The 19,023-nt window shown below is 39.2% G+C and overlaps 1 protein-coding gene across 2 annotated transcripts in view; it reads right to left on the minus strand.

Moving 5' to 3' along the window:
* MLANA (melan-A) overlaps positions 1-19,023 on the minus strand; it is a 322,149-nt gene that overhangs the window by 223,987 nt on the left and 79,139 nt on the right. For both annotated transcript variants that reach the window (XM_044067196.1, XM_044067195.1), the window contains exon 3: positions 27-123. In XM_044067196.1, the coding sequence (XP_043923131.1) occupies positions 27-123 (97 nt within the window). The remainder of the gene's footprint in view (positions 1-26; positions 124-19,023) is intronic.

Here is a 19,023-nt window from a genome sequence, read left to right on the forward strand (position 1 = left end):
CATTAATGCTCATTAACTTTCCTTACCCGAATCAAACTATATCCACTGCGTCTTTTGTAGTACCAGCAGCCCACGAACATTATTATGACAAAAATAATGACAAGAAGTGCAATCCCTGCTGCCCTAAAAGAAAATACAGCCTTGTTAATCTCCAAGATTTTGGTCAGTGAATGTGAAATCACTTAACAGTATAACCAGGACACAATGCCGATATTTGGGAAAGTTCTTTGAAATTTCCATTACATACAAAAGCCAGAAACAATACTGTAAAATAAAATCATATTTTTTCTTAAATTATAGCATTAGAAAATATTATGGAATCATAACACAGCTCAAAATACTATGGAATCAATAGCCAGCTACTGTACCTTTGTATCCTAAATTATTATAAAATCATACAGTAGTACCAACGTTCTTCATTAGACCACTGTTGAAGTTGCCTTAACTACATGGGACATATCCTGCCAAAGATACTGCAGGTCCACCCAGTCTACAAAACTCCAGGGCCCTTCGTCATACATTGGAAGTCTTCTGGTAGCACACGGGTACATGCTGGTATAAAAGAGGGTTATATGGACATGCCAAAACTCAGAACTTCCTTATCATTAGTACAATCATGCAGACTTGTTATCATCTTGGCGGCCCATAGTACAGGCACTTGGCTTCAGATACATAAACATCACGCAGATAAGTACCTTGTTGGGGATCCTTCCTGTCAAATGTCTGTTAGAAAGGTTAAATGTTCTTGTGGAAGGCCAATTCCTTATAAATAGGCACATTCTAGCTGTGTCTTTTGCATCGTTGAAGAACGGAATGCCCATCTGTGTCAAGTCTGCCTGTCTTTTACACTTGAAACTGTTAGTAGCCTTAACTCCTTCAAAAATTGCCTTGAAAATAAATGTTAGATTTGGCACAAGTGACCATTTTGTCCGATTCCCCAGCAGTGAGCCACTCCTTCACCCTATGAAGAAAAAAGGTTAGAGACAGATCTCTGATGGCCACCCCTCTTCTGTGGTCTGAAACACAGGATTCTGTAGGCCTCAGACCACTAGTCTGTTTCTTGCGCCCTGGTTTCATCCCTTTAAGAGGCTGCTATTGCTCAGGAACCTCATAAATCTCTTCAGACCGTTCATCCATACGAACCATCCTGGAAGGGTGATCCATGCTTTTGTCTTGTCCGAGTGAAGGAGGTATACATTTGTAAAAGAAGACATCTGCAGTTCACTCGAAGTCTAGCCCATGGATTCTTCAACTAAATATGTACCACAAAAGAACTAAATCCAGAAGACAAAGCACCAGTCTCAAACTCCCTCCACAAAACAAGGATCTCAGGAATATATTTGGTAAAGGGCTGATTTAAACCCATCCAGTCCCTTCAACAGTCCTTTCTAGCCTCTTCTTCCACCTCATTGAAAAGGAAGAGAGCTGCTTGCTCCCCAGAAGATAAAATTATTTCTGAAACTGAATTGAAAAATTTGGATTATACCTTATAAATCCCTTCTTCCACTGCTTGGGAGTCTGAATCCGAGGATATGCTTTCTTCATATTCCTCTAATAAAAAAACTCCTTTGGAGACGAGTGCAAGAAGCATCATCCTGACAAGAGAGATCGTGTATTCCTTAACACAGAATCACCCAAGGCAGTAGCCACCTCACCAGTCCTGTGTGCTTTAGAGGATGCCCTCAGTGCAGCATCACTTTCTTAATTTTCCTAACACCTGGCTCCAAGAAAACCCGATCTGTGTTTCTTATACTTTATAGAACCCAGCCTTCCCTATAAGAACTCTACTGCAGATCTTGCCATAATGTAGATGAGGACAGAATAAGTCATGTCCGTGATAGTTTTGTCAAAAAAACTTCTGCTTTGGCTTGTAGGGCAATAAACTGACAAACATGCATGTCAAAATATCTTGTGCCAGTTTTACAAAAACGAAACAATCTTTAGCTAGTCTCCATAACACTGATGCTGAACCCAGTCTCGAGGATGGTTAGCTCTGCCTCCCAAGTCACAAATCACTATATAAAAAAGTGCACTTATGATGCTGCAGATACTGTATCCAAAGCTGAGCTACTGGAACAGATACGAGTAGAAATGCATGGGTTATTTAAAAAAAAAAAAAAAAAACTTTCTTGAAGATAAAGGCTCAACTTTTAAAGTGACAGTCTTGAAAAGAGAAAGTTATTTGATAGTTCCTCAGATGATTTGCTTTAGAAACTTAAGGGAGGCAAATTAGTGCTGAGTCAAGGAGCTGCTTTTATTTATTTCATACTGCCAAGTACCAATGAAGTTATCCAGCCAATCCAAGATCTTGCCATCAAAAAGCCCCATTAAATTAAAATTGTCAAAAATCTCCCAAGCAGCAATATAATAAAAAGATATCAAACGGATTCAAAATTAAAGGGAATATGGTCTCAAGGATCCTAAGAAAATAATTATGGCTAGTCTTGTCTCATACCAACACCACTCCACTTCACCCTTCCAACAGGAACAGCACAAATTTCCTAGTTTAGAAGTCAACCACTACTACAGACTAGTTATAGACTCCAGTGGGCATCCCCACCATTCAGTCTAGAATTCCTCTTACTCCAAGGAACCAAATTCATTTTCTATTTCAGATCTTCTGTTCCAATGGTTAGTAAAACCAGCCCCATCTTTGCAAGGAAAAGGTTTCTGCTCCAGGCTGTTTTGGGTTCCCAAAAAGGAATCCACTTGGAAGTTCATGTTGGACCTTTCCAACATTTTTCTTCTTTTACCAAAAAGCTATACCAATCTTGCCAACCTTCCCCATCTACTGACTGTGCTTTTCTCATCAGTCTAGATCTCAGACCCTCATTCATACATCCTAGTCCCACAAAAAAAAAAAAAAAAAAACACTTCTGAGATTCTTTGCCCTGGAATTGCATTTACACTTAATTGTACTACCTGTGGTCTCCCCATTACCTAACGAGTCTTCAAGTACCTTTTTTGCATACTGTAAGGCATTCTGGACAGTTCCCTTTTTTTCCTGCCAACTGACAATGCATTTTCTCAGTGGCCTGGGCTTTCAGCTGCAAGGTGACTTTCTAAAGATTTGACGTTTTATGGCCATCCTCATAACCCCCCCTTAATAGACTACGCATAAGGAAGATTCAATGGTATGTTATATCCATTTGGACCCTACTCTTCTATTCTCTACCCTTCTCAATTCCCAGCCTCGGTTTTGTAATGAAGGAACTGAGAGGACTGCCACTCAAGTCCTGCTAAATCCAAGATGCCTCTTCCCTCTCAGTTACTCATTACAGAGGTCTTAGACATTGCTTAAGGGCAGTACCTCAGGTGCAAATATACAGCAGATTTGGGAGCCAGATTTTAGATACAAATGTTCAGGAGTGATGGCCTTGATCAATGTTCTAAAGAGCATTAAATCAATTTTGGAAACCTGGATCTCTGTTAGTGTTACCAAGCAACACAACAGTGATGTGGTATAACACCAAATGGGGGGGGGGGGCAGAGCCTACCCCTTTTGCAGACTAGCCATGGTTGCCTGGGATTTAGCAATTCAGCTCTACATGCAACATACATTCTGTAAGAGCAGAACGCAACAGACTCTTTCAGCAGACCCAGGATAGACAGTCACAAATGGATGATGCAAACAGACGTCTTCCTATAGACTGTCCAACAATGCATCTCCCCACATAAATCTGATTGCCTCCTATCTCAAAAAACTAGCACAGTTCTGTTCCAGGACTTTTATATGGGCTTGGAAAACAAATGCATTCTCATTCCTCCGTTTAGAGATTTTCCCTTATACTTCCCTCCTTCTTTCTTCTAATATCAAGAGTCCTCTTGCAACTCCCTTTGGATAAAACACAAATTCTTCCTTTTTGTGCAACTGGCCAAAGGCAATTGTTAAAATCTTCTCCATGGAGTAGATTTTCTCACATCAGACAAGGGATCCTTGATTCATCTCAGCATTCAAAATCTCAGTCAGATTCTGTTTAAGTATAGTTTCTGAGGATGTACAATAGGTCTGGAAGGAGGCATGAAAAACTGCTAATAGGAAATAATACTTTCGTAGTTGGTGCCACAATAGAGAACAGGGCTGGTTCTATGCAGGGGCATCACTTTCTCCAGTACTTGGGTAAATTGCTCAATTTAGGCCTAAAGTACACTGCCATCCAAGTACACCTGACATATTTCAACTTGTCTAGATCCCCCTTTCTTTATTTAAAATTAAACAATTTCCAAAAGGTGTTTTGCAAGTAAGGCCTCCCAGGAAAAAAAATGGCACCTTCTTTGGATCAGAATTTCATTCTGGAAAAAAATCAACCTTCTCACTTTGAACTTCCAGCCAGCTCTTCTCTAAAATTTCTTACTTGGAAGACTGTCCTGTTCATTGCTCCACCGTCTGCAGACTTTAGAAAAATCTAGTCACCCAGAAATTAAGCAAACCATTTCCAGATGGCTCTCTCAAGCTACTCAGTTTTGCTACCCCAGCCATGGCAAAAATGCCCCTCAAGTTTCAACACTCATTCTACCAGAGTTGTGACTATTGCTGAAGCTTTTTGGAAAGGGGTGGATTATTCTAGAAGTGGCTACTTGATCTTAGTTTCACAGAAAATATCACAAGCTTCACTTCCAGAGTCATTCTCCATCGAATCCTAGATTATGCCCTTTCCACTCTTTCTTTCTGAGCTTAGGCAATCATCCACATAGTTAAATCTGCAATAATGATGCAAAGAACATATTACAGCTGCATAAGTTAACTTACAATAACAGTTAAACACAGTGATCTATGTAGAGTTTTAACACTCTCCCTCCATCACTCTTTCTATACCTTCCCTGGCTGGGATGGGGTATCCCATTTCATTTGGTCTTCTGACAAGTCTCTCCCTAGAAAGACATAAGCCTCATTATTTTGAGCAAGAAGGCTCATAGTTTAGGAGTGTCCTTATCTCCATGTTGTATCAGCACATACTTGGTTGTTAAGGATGGCTATACAGTGCAGCGGAAGGACTCTGAAGCTTTGCAGACTGGCTGATGTACAATATCCTTAGCAGGATATGTCCTGCATAGTTATGGCTACTATAACTGTGATCTATTCAAGGTAAGGTAACTTATGCAACTGTCTTTCTACCTCTGTACCACAGTTTACCTCTGCACATAGAATATTTCTGCATCGTACATTACTGTAGAATCATGCAGCTGTACATGGTACTATTTAATCGTAGCATCATGCCATGTCTGTCCTGCTTCAAACTCTCAGAGAAAAAAATGAAACACTCGGGTACTAAGAAAATAAAAGAATGCAAACCATCAGTTTAAAGCAGCATTTGAAAAATAAAAGTACTTAAAAATTACACACAGGCACAGTTCACCTAATGCAAACTGGCTATTTATAATGGTTGCCTGATTATTAGGCTGAATTTCTTATTTTTCAAGTACAGTTGACAACAGTTCTTTTCAGACATAACCAAAGGAAATCAAGCCAATTTAATAAAATCCAAGGACAATTCCACAATAAATAATTCCAGTAAGCGCTTTCATCTGTAATAAGACTTCTTCAGACTGGAAGTTAACACATCACATGACTACATAGTTAGTTAGTGTTTTTTGTTTAGGATACATAAAATCTTCTCTATTGTTCAGACCAGGGGGGTAGCAAGCATCGAGTCTAACCTGCCAAATATATTCCAGCCACCCCAAGTCATCTTCTGGATTAAATGAATTTTCTACATTTTTTAAACTGTCCACTACAAGGAATTTAAAGTCAACTTTGAATTTATTTATTTTATTTTAATTTTGTTTACCGGGATGGTCCGACTGGACGAGGTCCATTTAGAGCGGAGGCCCGGGGAGAAAAGCTCCAGTTACATTAGAACACATTACAGATAATAAAACATATAATACAATGCATAGGAAGTAGTATCTATTAAACTAGAAATTTCTAGAGAGAAGTCAAAAAGAGTAGACATCTGCAATCCAAAAAATTTACATATGTACATTTAGTATACAAAGAGCAACAGTCAGATTTTAACAGGTACATGTTTTCCATGTAAAATATTTTGAGGAAACATATTTATTGGGACATGAAAAGACAGATAGATGTTGGTTGTAAAAGTAACAGATTGTGGTCTATGTAATACATGGACAGAGCCAAGAACTTGTAAGATGGGCCTTAAGGGAGTTTTTGAATACAGTGGTGTTAGTTGCAGAAGTAACAGATGGGGGGAGATTATTCCAAGTTTTGGCTATAGTGTGTGAAAAGAGAGATTTTCCGGCTGTATTATTTGCTGAGGTAATAGTGAGGAGTGATTTGTTGGCTGAGCGGAGAGGACGATTTGGAGTGTGGCAGGTCAGTAGATGCCTTAGAGCAGGAATTTTGTCAGGTTGTTTTAGGATGTTGTATGATAGAACAAGTTGGTGATATAGTAGCAACTGTGGCAGTTCGAGCCATTGAAGTTGTCTGAGAGGTATGCAGTGATGGGTTCTAAATGAGGAGTTCTTGGCAAACTTGGCAATTCTGTTATAACAGGACTCAAGTTTGTCTAGGTCAGATTTCCTAATGTAAGTGAGAATTGGGGCTGCATATAGTAGTGTAGATAGGAGATGGGTTTGAGCTAGGGTGACTTTAGCTTTATTAGATAGAAAGTTCTTTTGCTTGTATAAGGAACCCATTTTTTTGTGCACCTTGTTTATAGTTTGAGAGATATGGATGTTAAAGTTGAGGTTGTTGTCTATTTCGATGCCAAGGAGCTTGGTGTGGAGAGAGGGAGAGATGATAGTACCATTATTGAAGGAGATGGAGAAGCAGACTGGAGTTGTTTTTGATTTGTTTGGGGTAAAAAGTAGTAGTTTGGTTTTGTTAGCATTTAGGATAAGTTGAATGTTGGTTATCCATCTTTCTACTGAGGTGAAGGACTCTTGGGTGAGGTGCTGTAGGGAGGTCAGGGATGGAGCTGAGCATATAAGGGTGGAATCATCTGCATACTGGATTAGTGAGGCATGCAGGGTACATTTGTATAGGTTATTGGTAAATATCGAGAAGAGAAGAGGTCCTAGTATGGAGCCTTGGGGTACACCAATGGTGGTTGGGAGCAGAGATGATAAAGCTCCTTGCCACTGGACAGCTTGTTGTCGTTCTGATAGGTAACTTTTAAACCAAGCAATAGTGTTTGGGGTGAAAGCTAGGGAGGTGAGGGTATCTATTAGTATGGAGTGAGAGACCATGTCAAATGCTTTAGAGAGGTCAAGGAATATGGCTGATACGAATCTGTTGTTATTCATATGTTGGTTAACTAGGTCTGTGAAGGAGAGGAGGGCAGTGGTTGTACTGTGGTGAGGGTGAAAGCCATGTTGTGTGGGTGAGAGGAGATTGTTTAAGTTTAGGAAGTGCATGACTTGAGAGTGTATGCATTTTTCTACTATCTTTGATAAAGGTGACAGAATAGCAATGGGTCGGTAGTTAGAGAAATCATAGGAGGTGCCTCCCTTATGAAGGGGAATGATATAGGAGACTTTCCACAGATGAGGGATATACGATTGAGACTGGGTAGGCTATGGAGTTGGCTGCCATTTTTAGGAAATGTGCCGGTAGCCCATCTGCTGCGAGGGTAGTGGGTTTTAGTTTTAAGAGATGTTTCTTTATTGTAGAGGTTGGGATAGGTGAGAAGGTAAGAGGAGCAGAGTTGTTAGGTGCTATAGGTATGGGTGTGTAGCTATTTTTGGCTAGTTGAGTGGATAGTGAGTTAATGGATTTGGTAAAATGTTTGTTGAATTTTGAGGCTATTTCAGTAGTTGTATCTGTGGAGGTTGAGGTAGGAGAGGGTGTGGTATTTTTTCCTGGTTTTAGTAGGGAGTTAATTGCATGCCAGAACTTTTGTGGGCTGTTGGAGTATTTGTTTTGGATATTTAAGTAGTAGTTTTGTTTATCTAGCTTAGTTTGCGGTTTAGCCTGGTTTCTAAGATGTTGACAGTTTTGTTTGGAAAGACTAGTGTTGTCTTTCTTCCAGGTTTTCCATGCCTTGTCTCTAGATTTTAATAGGGCTCTAGTGGTGTTAGTAAGCCAAGGCGCTGAGTGAACTTTAGTTCTAATAGTTGTTATGGGTGCTATTTGGTCAAGGACCTTGATGAAAGTATTATTAAAGTAGTCCACTGCTAGGTCCAAGTTCAGGATATGTAGAGGTTCCCAGTTGCAGTTATTTAATGCAGTGTTGAGATCTAGAGGGTTAACCTTGCGATAATTTCTGACAGTAGGTTTGGGTATGTTAGTACGTCTGCGTAGGAGGAATGTTGGGAGATGGTCACTAAGGCTGTCTGGTAGACAACCTGTGTGATAGTTTTGTTCTGGGTAGTTCACTAATGTCCAGTCTAATATGGATTTTTTTTGGGACTTCTTATCTACTCTAGTAGGTTCTAGAATAAGTTGAGAGAATCCATACAGGTTGATGTGGTGAGTTGGGTTTTTAGAGTTGCAGGCTAACCAATCAGTGTTTAGGTCTCCTAGCAGAATAGTCTCTTGTGGTAGGTTGTCTTTTGTCCATTGCAGAATTTCTTCAATTTTAATAATGTTATTGCCTGGAGGGATATATGCACAGATAATATTGATACTCTTTTTTTGTTAAGTTGTAGAATAATTCCTATGATTTCAGCATTGTCGAATTTTGGTGGAGGGGTCAGTAGGGGTTGTATAGTAAGTGTATTTTTATAGATAATTGCAACGCCCCCTCCCTTCTTTCCTATTCTATCTAGTCTAATGATGTTATATCCTGGAGAGAGAATTTCTTCATCCCTTGTGCTGGGATTTAACCAGGTCTCTGTTATGGTTAGTATATCGGGGGAGTAGTGGGATATGAATGCATGTACGTGAGTAATTTTATTAGATATACTGCGAGTGTTAAGGTTTATGATGAGTAGGTCTGTTGTGTGTTTGTTTGAGGGTATGATGTTGTTTGGTCCTGGATTTGGGTGAATGTCACCAGAGGTAAGGAGGTATTTCTTTATCAGTATATGACGTCCGATTGCTTGTAGCATATCTATGTAAAGTTTGTTTGGTATCTTTCTAGTGAGAGATGTTAAACAGTACTTGTTGAGTAGGAGTACTATTTTGCTGCTTTCAAGTAGATAGGGGGATATAGGGAAACTTTTGTGGCCTTTTGTTGGTGTGAAGGGTTGTGTTTTATGGTAGGTGGTTTGGGGTAGTGAAATGTATGTGTGTAGGGACGTTGTGTAGGTTAGGGCTGTGAGGATTAATAGGAGGCATATAGGAAAGGAGGGCATGGTATGTGTCATTGTGTTTGGTTGATAATGTTAATTAGATGAGAGGAAGATAGGTGTGGTGTTTGGGAGGAAAGAAGATAATTAGATTTTGGAAGTGGTCAGGTGGTATGGGAGGTAGGAGGAGTGAAGATGATTGGCTGCGAGGAGTGGTCAGGTGATATGGGTTTAGAATAAATGTAGATGCACTGGGGTGGGTGAGATTTGGGGGTAGGGTAGGGGAGCAGAGTGAGCTCGCAGGGCGAATGGAGCGGGTAGAGACAAGTGAAGGAGCAGTTAAAGAAAAAATAATCAGCAAAATGCTGACTACTGAAGGTAAGTTAGGTGAGGGTAAGAACAGAGATAAGTACTACAATGGTAGTGTAGTGTGGGAGGATAGATAGGTGTTGATGTTTAAACTTCCAGGGTGAAATATGATAGTGTTGAGATCAAATAAAGTCTTTAGATATGTAGTTCAGAGATAGCATAAGACACTATGATAAGCATGAGATAGCAAGGAGAGGGGAAGGGTGCTACTTAGTGGAGAGAAAGTCTATGTAAGGCAATTCTATATGGGAGCTAGCTGGTCTAGGACTACGGAAGGATATACTAAAGGTTAAAGAAGGGGGGTTACACTGATGGACGTAGAAATGTTAGGTAGTTTTCAGAATAGATAGTGGGTAAAGGCTGCTGGCTGTCTAGGTTGAGGGCATGCTCTATAACCTCAGAAGCAGTAAATTACAATTATGAGTTTTACTAACAGGTTTCAGGACACCACATACTTTCTTGCTTCCTTTGGTGTGAGGAGACAGAGAATAGAAGGCCGCGAATGAACCGTGTTTGTAATGCTTCCCCAGGGCATTCCTTTCATCCCAAACAGAAACTGCATATTTATGTTCATATACTCTTTTGTACAATTCTCTTGTGGTTCTTCCTGCACAAAAAGATTTATATTCCAAGCAAAAAGATTAGATTTGCATGAAAAGACCCCATTGACAGTCATTTTAACATTATTCAGAGTACATTCTGTTTTTTCCGTGAACAAATAAATTACACGTATTACAGTTGTAATACTTAACCATTCCATTTCTGTCTGACCTGACTTTAGGTATAGTCAACTTAAAGTGTTTGAAAACTTTTTCCTCTTTTTTTGAGTAGAGAGAGGCTTATGCCCTATGGTTTCTAGTAACTCAGGTTTGTCCTCCAAACAATTTCCAATTATTTATTATTTCTTTTCTTCTCCCAAAGTCCAAACTATTCACAATAGGCATTCTCACTTTGTTTTTATTTTTGTTTACTCTACCTTCTTTTGTTTCTTGTGCCTCTCTGAGTTGTAACTTTAGTTCGAATATCGGTGACTAATGTTTTTGGATAACCTCTTTTGATAAAGTTTCACAAAAAATCGTCACTTTCTATACCAAAATCTTCCCTTTCAGGTCAATAATCCTTAACAACTGACCTTTTACTATATTTCCTTGGTCTTTTTGGGGTGCATGCTACTATAAATTTAAGTATGTATTATTTTGAACCTCTTTTTTAAAAATGTTTGTTCCTAATTTGCTCTTATCCTTAAAGACAGTTACATCCAAGAAATTTGTGGGTAAATTCCAAAAACGTACACACACTATTGATGTAGGTCTTCTTCACATAAAGACCTCTTCCATTTCTCTCCAAATTAAACATAGTCAATAAAATGGATTCAATGCATGATATTATTTTGGTACTTACTATGTAATACACGAGTGGTTTCCCACCCATACATATACAGATGGGGGCCATTGCCACCCCCATTGCCACTCTATTTGTTTGATGAAAAAAAGCACTATTAAATGAGAAGAAATTATAATTAAGAATAACATCAAGCAATTCCATTAGTATTCCTACAGTTTGCCTTTCCGGGTTAGGGGTCGTCACAGCGGAACTCCGGTCCACTAATGATTGGCAGTCGATTTTTATGGTGCTGAGTTGCCAGCCAGACGCTCAACCTTCAGCGAAGGCACGCCCATTCATGCATGTCTTTCGGAGGCCACTCGACCACGGGGAGGACATACAGACTCCACACAGAAGGCACTCCAGCCGAGAATCGAACAGGAGAACCTCTTGCTGTGAGGAAACAACGCTACCGCTGTACCACCACGGCTATTCCTACAGTATTGTCAGAATAGAACTTAGATTTAATTAATCTAAGCCTCACTGTCTCCATGCCTTCCTTATTAGGTATTACTGTATACAGTGATTTTATAACCAGTAAGTTGCTTTCTTCCACTTATATTCCTTTGATTTTTTTCAAAGAAATCAAAAGTGTCTCTAATATATGTACTGTTAACCACTACCCTCTGTAAGTGTAGATAGCCATACTTTCCTTTTTGCTATGTAGACTTCACACTATAAGTCTTTTTTTGGGGGGGGGGGTCATTAAGCAGTTTATGGATCTTTGGAATATCCTACTTATTCTTGGATTCTCAATAGTAAAGTATTTTATAGTACCCAGAGTAATTCTGGCTGTATAAAACCATTCTACTAAGGAATCAATAAATGAATAAGCTTTCTTAATTTCTTTGAATGACACTTATAAAAATTCACATCAGACAATAGGTCATACATTTTGTTTTCGTACATTGTTCTGTCTAGAACAACTATTGCTCCCCATCAGCTTTAAACACTAATAACTCATCATTTTTAATAAAAATCAAAAAATGTGTTCTCTCTACTAGATGTTATAGTAATTATAAACTAGATTCTTTTTAGAGAGCTTCAATAATTTGCAGTTCACAACTATTCAGGAACATTTCCAACTCTTTTCTTAAGAGTGGATTAAATGTAATAGGTTTACAGAAATTCTCTCTGTTTCAGAAGCTTATGTCTCTAATGCTGTTAAGCACTTCCATTTTTTCTACCCTTCTGGCAGGCACAAAATTCCACCCTTTACTTAAAATACAGCATTCTTCCTGAGAAAGTGCATAATTAGATTAATTCATAAGAAACAGTACCTATGTTTTCCATCTTTTGTTGTTGTTCTTCCAGTTTTTTTTGAGAGTCTTCCATTGTTTATATATCCCTTATTCGATGAAGAAGTAGTTACTTGAGCCCATGTCTTGTTTCCACCTTTATTTTGCTGATAAACACAGGCTGGGTGGAAACCAGTCTAACTGTTGTTTCTTGTGAATTACTGCTATTTTCTCCACTTATTTTTGTCATAGCAGTAATTTTCTTTTTATTTTGATGCTTATGAGCATCAGAGGCACTTGATAGTGTCGCCTCTTGGTTCTGTTGTTTATACGACAAAGGTTCTGATTTTCACATGAAAGCGCTTACTGGGTTTATTGCGGAATCGTCCTTGGATTTTATTAAAGCAGCTTGATTTCCTTTGGTTTTGTTTCAGACTTCAACCTTAACCAGCTTTTTAGCTTACTGTTTGATTACGGTCTTTTCAGACATACATTATTATAAACCACAGATTAGAGTTTCCAGCAGGCTGCTCTTCTTAATTAACACCAGCCAAAAAAAGTATAGGGTAAGATAGATTATTTGTCTTTGTTGACCGCAAGGTCCAACTGTGCAAAGCTCATTTTCAGTGGAGGCCCAGGGAAAAAGTCTCCAGAAGATCCATTTAAAATACTCATAACCTATCATTTTTGTAAAAAAGAAAGACAGGGAGAGACGTTACATAGATAGTTCTTAAAACTATTTACAAAGATGAAAATTGTCATTTCATCTACGGTGACATTATACAGGATATTAAATTCGAAGTGTACAACATTTAGCATGCAAACAGTTAATGTGCAATAGATGTGACAAGTAAAACATAGATATGACTTATAAGATGCGAGTAAGGAGGGTTGCAGTACAGAATGGCCTCACTGTGACCAACGATTGGTGTCCGAACCATGGCCTTAAGCTTAATGCCAAAAAAATGAGTCATCCCCTTTGGGAAAAACCCGGTTCCCATGAATTACCACATTGATGTTGGTCCACTGAACAGAGAAGACGTTATAAGAGATCTGGGAACACAGGTTGACAGCAACCACTCTTTTGATCACCACACTGCCACTGTGGTCAGAAAGTCCTTCTTTGTGGCACATCTCATTATTAAGGCTTTTGCATCCAGGAAGAAAGAGGTAATTGTCTCCCCCTACACTTCCCTCATTAGGCCAATCAGAGTACAATGCCCCCTTTGGCATGTACCTCACTAGACACCTGCAGCAACTGGATAGGCCGCAAAATTACCTCACAAAGAGGATCCCAGGCCTTAAACACTTGTCCTATGTAGAAGACTCACTCCTACTATTCTCGGTCTCATATCGCCTACTTAGAGGTGATCTCTGCTTGACTTACAAAGCCATGTCTGACCCAGCTCGGTTAGAAATGCTACATTTAAAGAAATCCCAATCCCTCCCCACCACATGCTCCAGAGACCTCAACCTCATTACCACAATTAACAGAACCTGCTGGAGAAACAGGTTCATAACCCAGAGACTGCCCATGCTATGGAACAGACTTCCCATACATGTCAAGCAGAGCACTTCGCTGACCCTCTTAAAGCGAAATCTTGACGAGTGGATGGGAAACAGAAAATACACTGTGCAACACCAGTGGCTCTACTTGACAGAGTCACTGGAACTAAGGTCGGGTGGCACTATGCCAGGGTAATACTATGGCTAGGATTGTAAAGGCCCCAGGGCCATTAGCCCAATACACACCTATGAACCTATATTAGAAATAAAATCGAGGTGAGGAGTGAAACATTAGTTTCTTGAGAACAGTGAAAGTTAGAAGAGGGAGAGATGCACTGTGTATGGTTGGTGGGGGTAACAAAAATAGTAGGGTACAAACTAACATAGAACCTGGTTATAACAGAAAGCGGTGGAGAACATCTTCAGGAGATGGATAAAGTGGGAAGTTTTAATAAACAGTAGGGTAATCTCAACTTGTTGCAAGTGTCAGTGTTATTGTACAAAACACTACCAGAAATGTTATTTCTGTAACTTGCTAGATAATTAATATGTGAAAATGGTGGATCAGCTCTAATTTTGTGTCTCTAAAATACAAACAAACAATCTACTAACTAAAATGCCTGATGTTATTTGCAAATCCAAAGTTTATTAACACAGGTAAATTGAGGATTTATATTTATTAATTTGTTTAGTGACATTTGTTAACCGGGTTTGTCCAGTTGGGCTTGAGGCCCATTTTCAGTGGAGACCAGAGGAGAAAAGCTCCAACACGTACAAATTACAGAAATTCAAACTTTAGAATCAAAAATGTAACAGAAGTCTGTTATACAAGAAAGTTAAAAAATAGAATAGCAATGTATGCACATAATTTATTTTACAGTGAAACACATATTTACATATATACAAGAAGAATATTGACCAGAAGTATTGACTTAGTATCCTTAGTATGAATCCAAAATAATGGAGTACTTAGATGAGAGGGAAGGAAGTAATAGAGGTATAATGGAGGGGCACTAGGTTATGGCTTCAGAAGGGCAAGTTCTGAAGCCAATTAGATGAAATTTGAGTTTTTATTTAAAGTGAAATGGGTGGAACACATATTTACATATATACAAGAAGAATATTGACCAGAAGTATTGACTTAGTATCCTTAGTATGAATCCAAAATAATGGAGTACTTAGATGAGAGGGAAGGAAGTAATAGAGGTATAATGGAGGGGCACTAGGTTATGGCTTCAGAAGGGCAAGTTCTGAAGCTAATTAGATGAAATTTGAGTTTTTATTTAAAGTGAAATGGGTGGATGATGGAATGTATATCTATTAAAAGTTTGTTCCAAGCTTGGGCAATGGAGTGTTTATATAGGAGTTTGCCTGCAGTTTGTTTAGGTTGATAGACGTGCAGTAGCTGTTAGAGGTGCGGAGAGTCCGAGGTGGAGTAGAGATGGAGACAAAGGGAGAGCAGGACAAGATGAAGGTTTATAAAGAATAAAGTGTGGTGGTACAGCAGTAGCATTGTTGCCTCACAGCAAGAGGTTCTCCTGTTCGATTCATGGCTGGAGTGCCTTCTGTGTGGAGTCTGCATGTCCTCCCCACGGTTGAGTGGCCTCCGAAAGACATGCGTGAATGGGAGTGCCTTCGCTGAAGGTTGGGTGTTGGGCTGGCAACTCGGCACCATAAAAAAATATACTGCCAATCATTAGCGGACCGGAGTTCTGCTGTGGCGACCCCTAACTGGGAAAAGCCAAAAAGACAAACAAAGAATAAAAAAAGTGTAGCATCTGAAGTTGAGATAGTAGAAGTTGGAGAAATTCAAGCCACTGGAGTTAGTTTAGGGCAAGGCAGTGATGTCAATTGTAAGGAGAGTTTGTGACAAACCTAGCTATCTTATGGTAGGTTTTTTGAAGTTTGTTCAATGCTGTGGGTTGAATGTCAGTGAGCACTGGGGCAGCATATAGGAGAGAGGGGAGGAGTAGAGCATGTGCAAAACAGAGTCTAGCATTTGTAGTGAGAAATGGTTTTAATGCAGTACAGTAAACCAAGTTTCTGTTGCATCTTTTTTATACATTGGAGCATGTGAAGATAATTAATCATCAATGACGACTCCAAGGAGTTTTGTGTGAGTTTTGGGTTGGATTGTAGTCTTGTTACAGGATGTAATAGCAAAGGTGGATTTGTGGTGAGTGAGAGACTGGAGAAGAAAGAGTAAGAGTTTGGTCTTTTTGGGACTGAGGATAATTAGATTATTGGACAGCCACTGTTCTGTAGCTAGAAATGCATGTTGAGTTAGAGTGGGGAGTTCGGAGATATTGTCAGAGGTGGAGATGAGGGTTGAGTCACCAGCATACTGGATGAGGAAAGTCTTTACAAGATGTGTAGAGATCGTTGGTAAGGACGTTGAACAGGAGGGGACCCAAGATAGACCCTTGCGGTACACCGATAGGGACAGGTATAAATGGAAAAGTGGAAGAAAGCCATTTGACAGATTGCTGCCTGCAGGATAAGTAACTGGAGAACCAGGTAAGGGAGGAGGAAAGATTTAGATTTTCAAGTTTAGATAGCAGTAGGGGATGGGAGACTGTGTCAAAGGCTTTGTAAAGGTCAAGGAAGAGACACGATACAAGTTTGTTATCTAGGGCCTCGGCAATGATATGTGTGAAGGATAAGAGGGCTGTGGTTGTGCTATGGTTAGGATGGAAACCATGCTGAGTGGGAGTGAGAAGGTTGTGCTGAAGGAGGTGGTTAAGAAGCTGTGAGTATATGCATTTTTCAACGATCTTGCAGATATATTTATATTACATTGGGATGATTATCAGTTTTGCTAAATGATGTGAAACGAACCTCATAACAGACACTGTTCATGGAGTAAACCCAAGTCTTATAACAGACAGTGTTCATGGAATAATATCAAACCTCATAACATACAGTGTTCACAGAGTAACATAGAAGCCAAGAAACCTTGGGTCATTTGGAAAAAGAAGCAACTGAGGAAGTACGAAATATAAACAAAACCTACATATTTTTGAAAGGAATAAAAGAGAAACATTGGAAAGAAAGAGATTTGATATGGCGTAATATTTTTGCAAAGGTAAAAATGTAAAAAATAAATAAATAAATAAAAGCCAAAATAATCAACATGAGAAAGCAGCTTAAAAGATATTTGGAGAGAAATACAAGCAAAGGCACACAGATATGGAAAATTTCACAATGCAAAAAATAAAATTACTAAGGGGAAATGTTGAACAGAAGATTAGTAAAGTAGAAGTTAAACAAAAGAAGCTGAAGTCATGGACTACTTGCAAAATTAAGGATTTAATGTAGAAAGTCTAACACAGGTTATGCCACAGCATGATGGAACAATGAGTCCCCCATGTAAGAAGAAGTAGGTGGGGAAGGAGACATCTGTTTTGCTTTCCCATGTCCATATTTCTTCAGGTTTAATATGGTGCAATATTTATGCAAAGGAGAAAGCTAAACCAAAACAGTACAAAAACAAACAAAAAAAAAAAAAAAAAAAAAAAAAAAATCAGCACCAAAGATAACGGAAGAAAAATACAGCCAAAGGCATCCGGGTATTGAACATTTTTACATAAAAATAAGAGAAAATAGAAAAGAGGATTAGTAATGAAGTTATGGATTATCTGCAAAGTAAAGGATTTAAATACAAAAAATCCAAATCTGGTTACGTCACATCATTTAAGGGGAAACAGGAAGCACCCGATCAGTTGCCACATGAAAATACTCTGGAGCCTTCAGTAGGAAACCAGTACAGAAGTTCAGTTGACATTGCAGAGCAAGGGAAGCAACAGGAAACAGTGGCAACTCTGACACAGTCAATGCCGTGGCGTGATAGATCAAAGAAGCAGGATGCAGCTGAAGAGAAGGTCATAGGAAGAGGTCCTGGAACTTTCTGAAGAACGCCTGCAGGGAATGGAGAATAAAGAATGTGCCCTCAGTTTACAAGATACAAATCTAAGGGAAGAGTTGTTTGGATTTAATAGGGAAGGATAGACATAAAGATCAATGAAAAAAATAGGATTACAGAAAGTCAATAAAACCCAAAATGTTAGAAGTCTGGTAAAACAAATGAACACAGTAATGAAGACTATCTATAGGTTCATAGAAGATTACTGGACTAACCGCTTACGAGCTCTTACAAGCCTAGTCTATGTATAACCCCTCCGAGCAAACTGTTGGCATGGCTTTCTGCCCATGCTTGTATCTTACAGATGGTCCCAGTCGATAACAGATATGTGCTATCCCAGGTGTAAATTTCCAATCCACTGATCCAAACTGCATTTGAAGAGGATCAGGGAAGGATTCTGGTTAATGTGAATGGGAAGCCTGTTCCAATGAATGGGCAATCTCAGAGATACATACCTGTTTCTCCAACATGTTTTGTTTGAGTCGCTAAGTTTAAATTCCTAGATTGGGTGACCCCTTGTGCCATTTGACTTGCAGATCTGTAGCAGCTGCATCGGAGTTGGACTTGTGAGTACCTTGTAGGTCAGGCATAGGCCACATCTTAATAGTCAGTAAGAAACAAGAGTAAAAATGTAGGGCTTTTATAGTCTGTCTGCATAGTACATGTTGCTTACACCTTATATATATATATATATATATATATATATATATATATATATATCTGTCTGTAAGTATCTTGTTAAGTACTATTATTGGTCTGAGGGCAGAGTACAAAAAGGCTATAATTTCCCTGGATCTGGATGCCACCCCTTTACTTATAAGTTGTACCACAGAGGGACCTCCTCACTACTGTGGGCACATGGCAAAGTTCATTGTACTGTGTGTACACACACAGATCTCTCAACTATTCTTAGTGATCTGCTATTGATGTTGTAATTTGCAGGGGTATTGGACTTCCCAAAGGATATAATAATGCATTCCTTTGCATTTAGTTTTAGGCCATGGTTTTGGCACCAATCATTTGTCGGATCTAGACCCTCCTGAAGGATATCTACATCCTCGGGGAATTCAGTGATTGCCCCCAGCTTGCAGTTTTCAGTACATCCAGAGGCCTTCTACATTAGCCTTGACTCAAGAGAAGTATATCAGGATTGGACCAGCACTGAGCCTTGTGGCACACCACTAGTAACTGGTCTCTTGCTTGATTGGAGTCATCCACTTTAACCACGTCTCTTGTCCATGAGCCAAGTGGCTATCCATCTGGTACCATAGGGATTTATGTCCAGTTTTGTAATACCCGAAAGAGGAATTGTGTCAAATGCCTTGGCCAGGTTGAGGTATGCAGTATATACTGTTTTACCTTTGTCCATGACCTTAGTGACTCTCTCAAAGAAAAACACCAGATTCAGTAGGT

This window comes from Protopterus annectens, chromosome 3.part1 (genome assembly GCF_019279795.1).
Source record: "Protopterus annectens isolate FY-2018-M chromosome 3.part1, PAN1.0, whole genome shotgun sequence".
NCBI classification, from domain to species: domain Eukaryota; kingdom Metazoa; phylum Chordata; order Ceratodontiformes; family Protopteridae; genus Protopterus; species Protopterus annectens.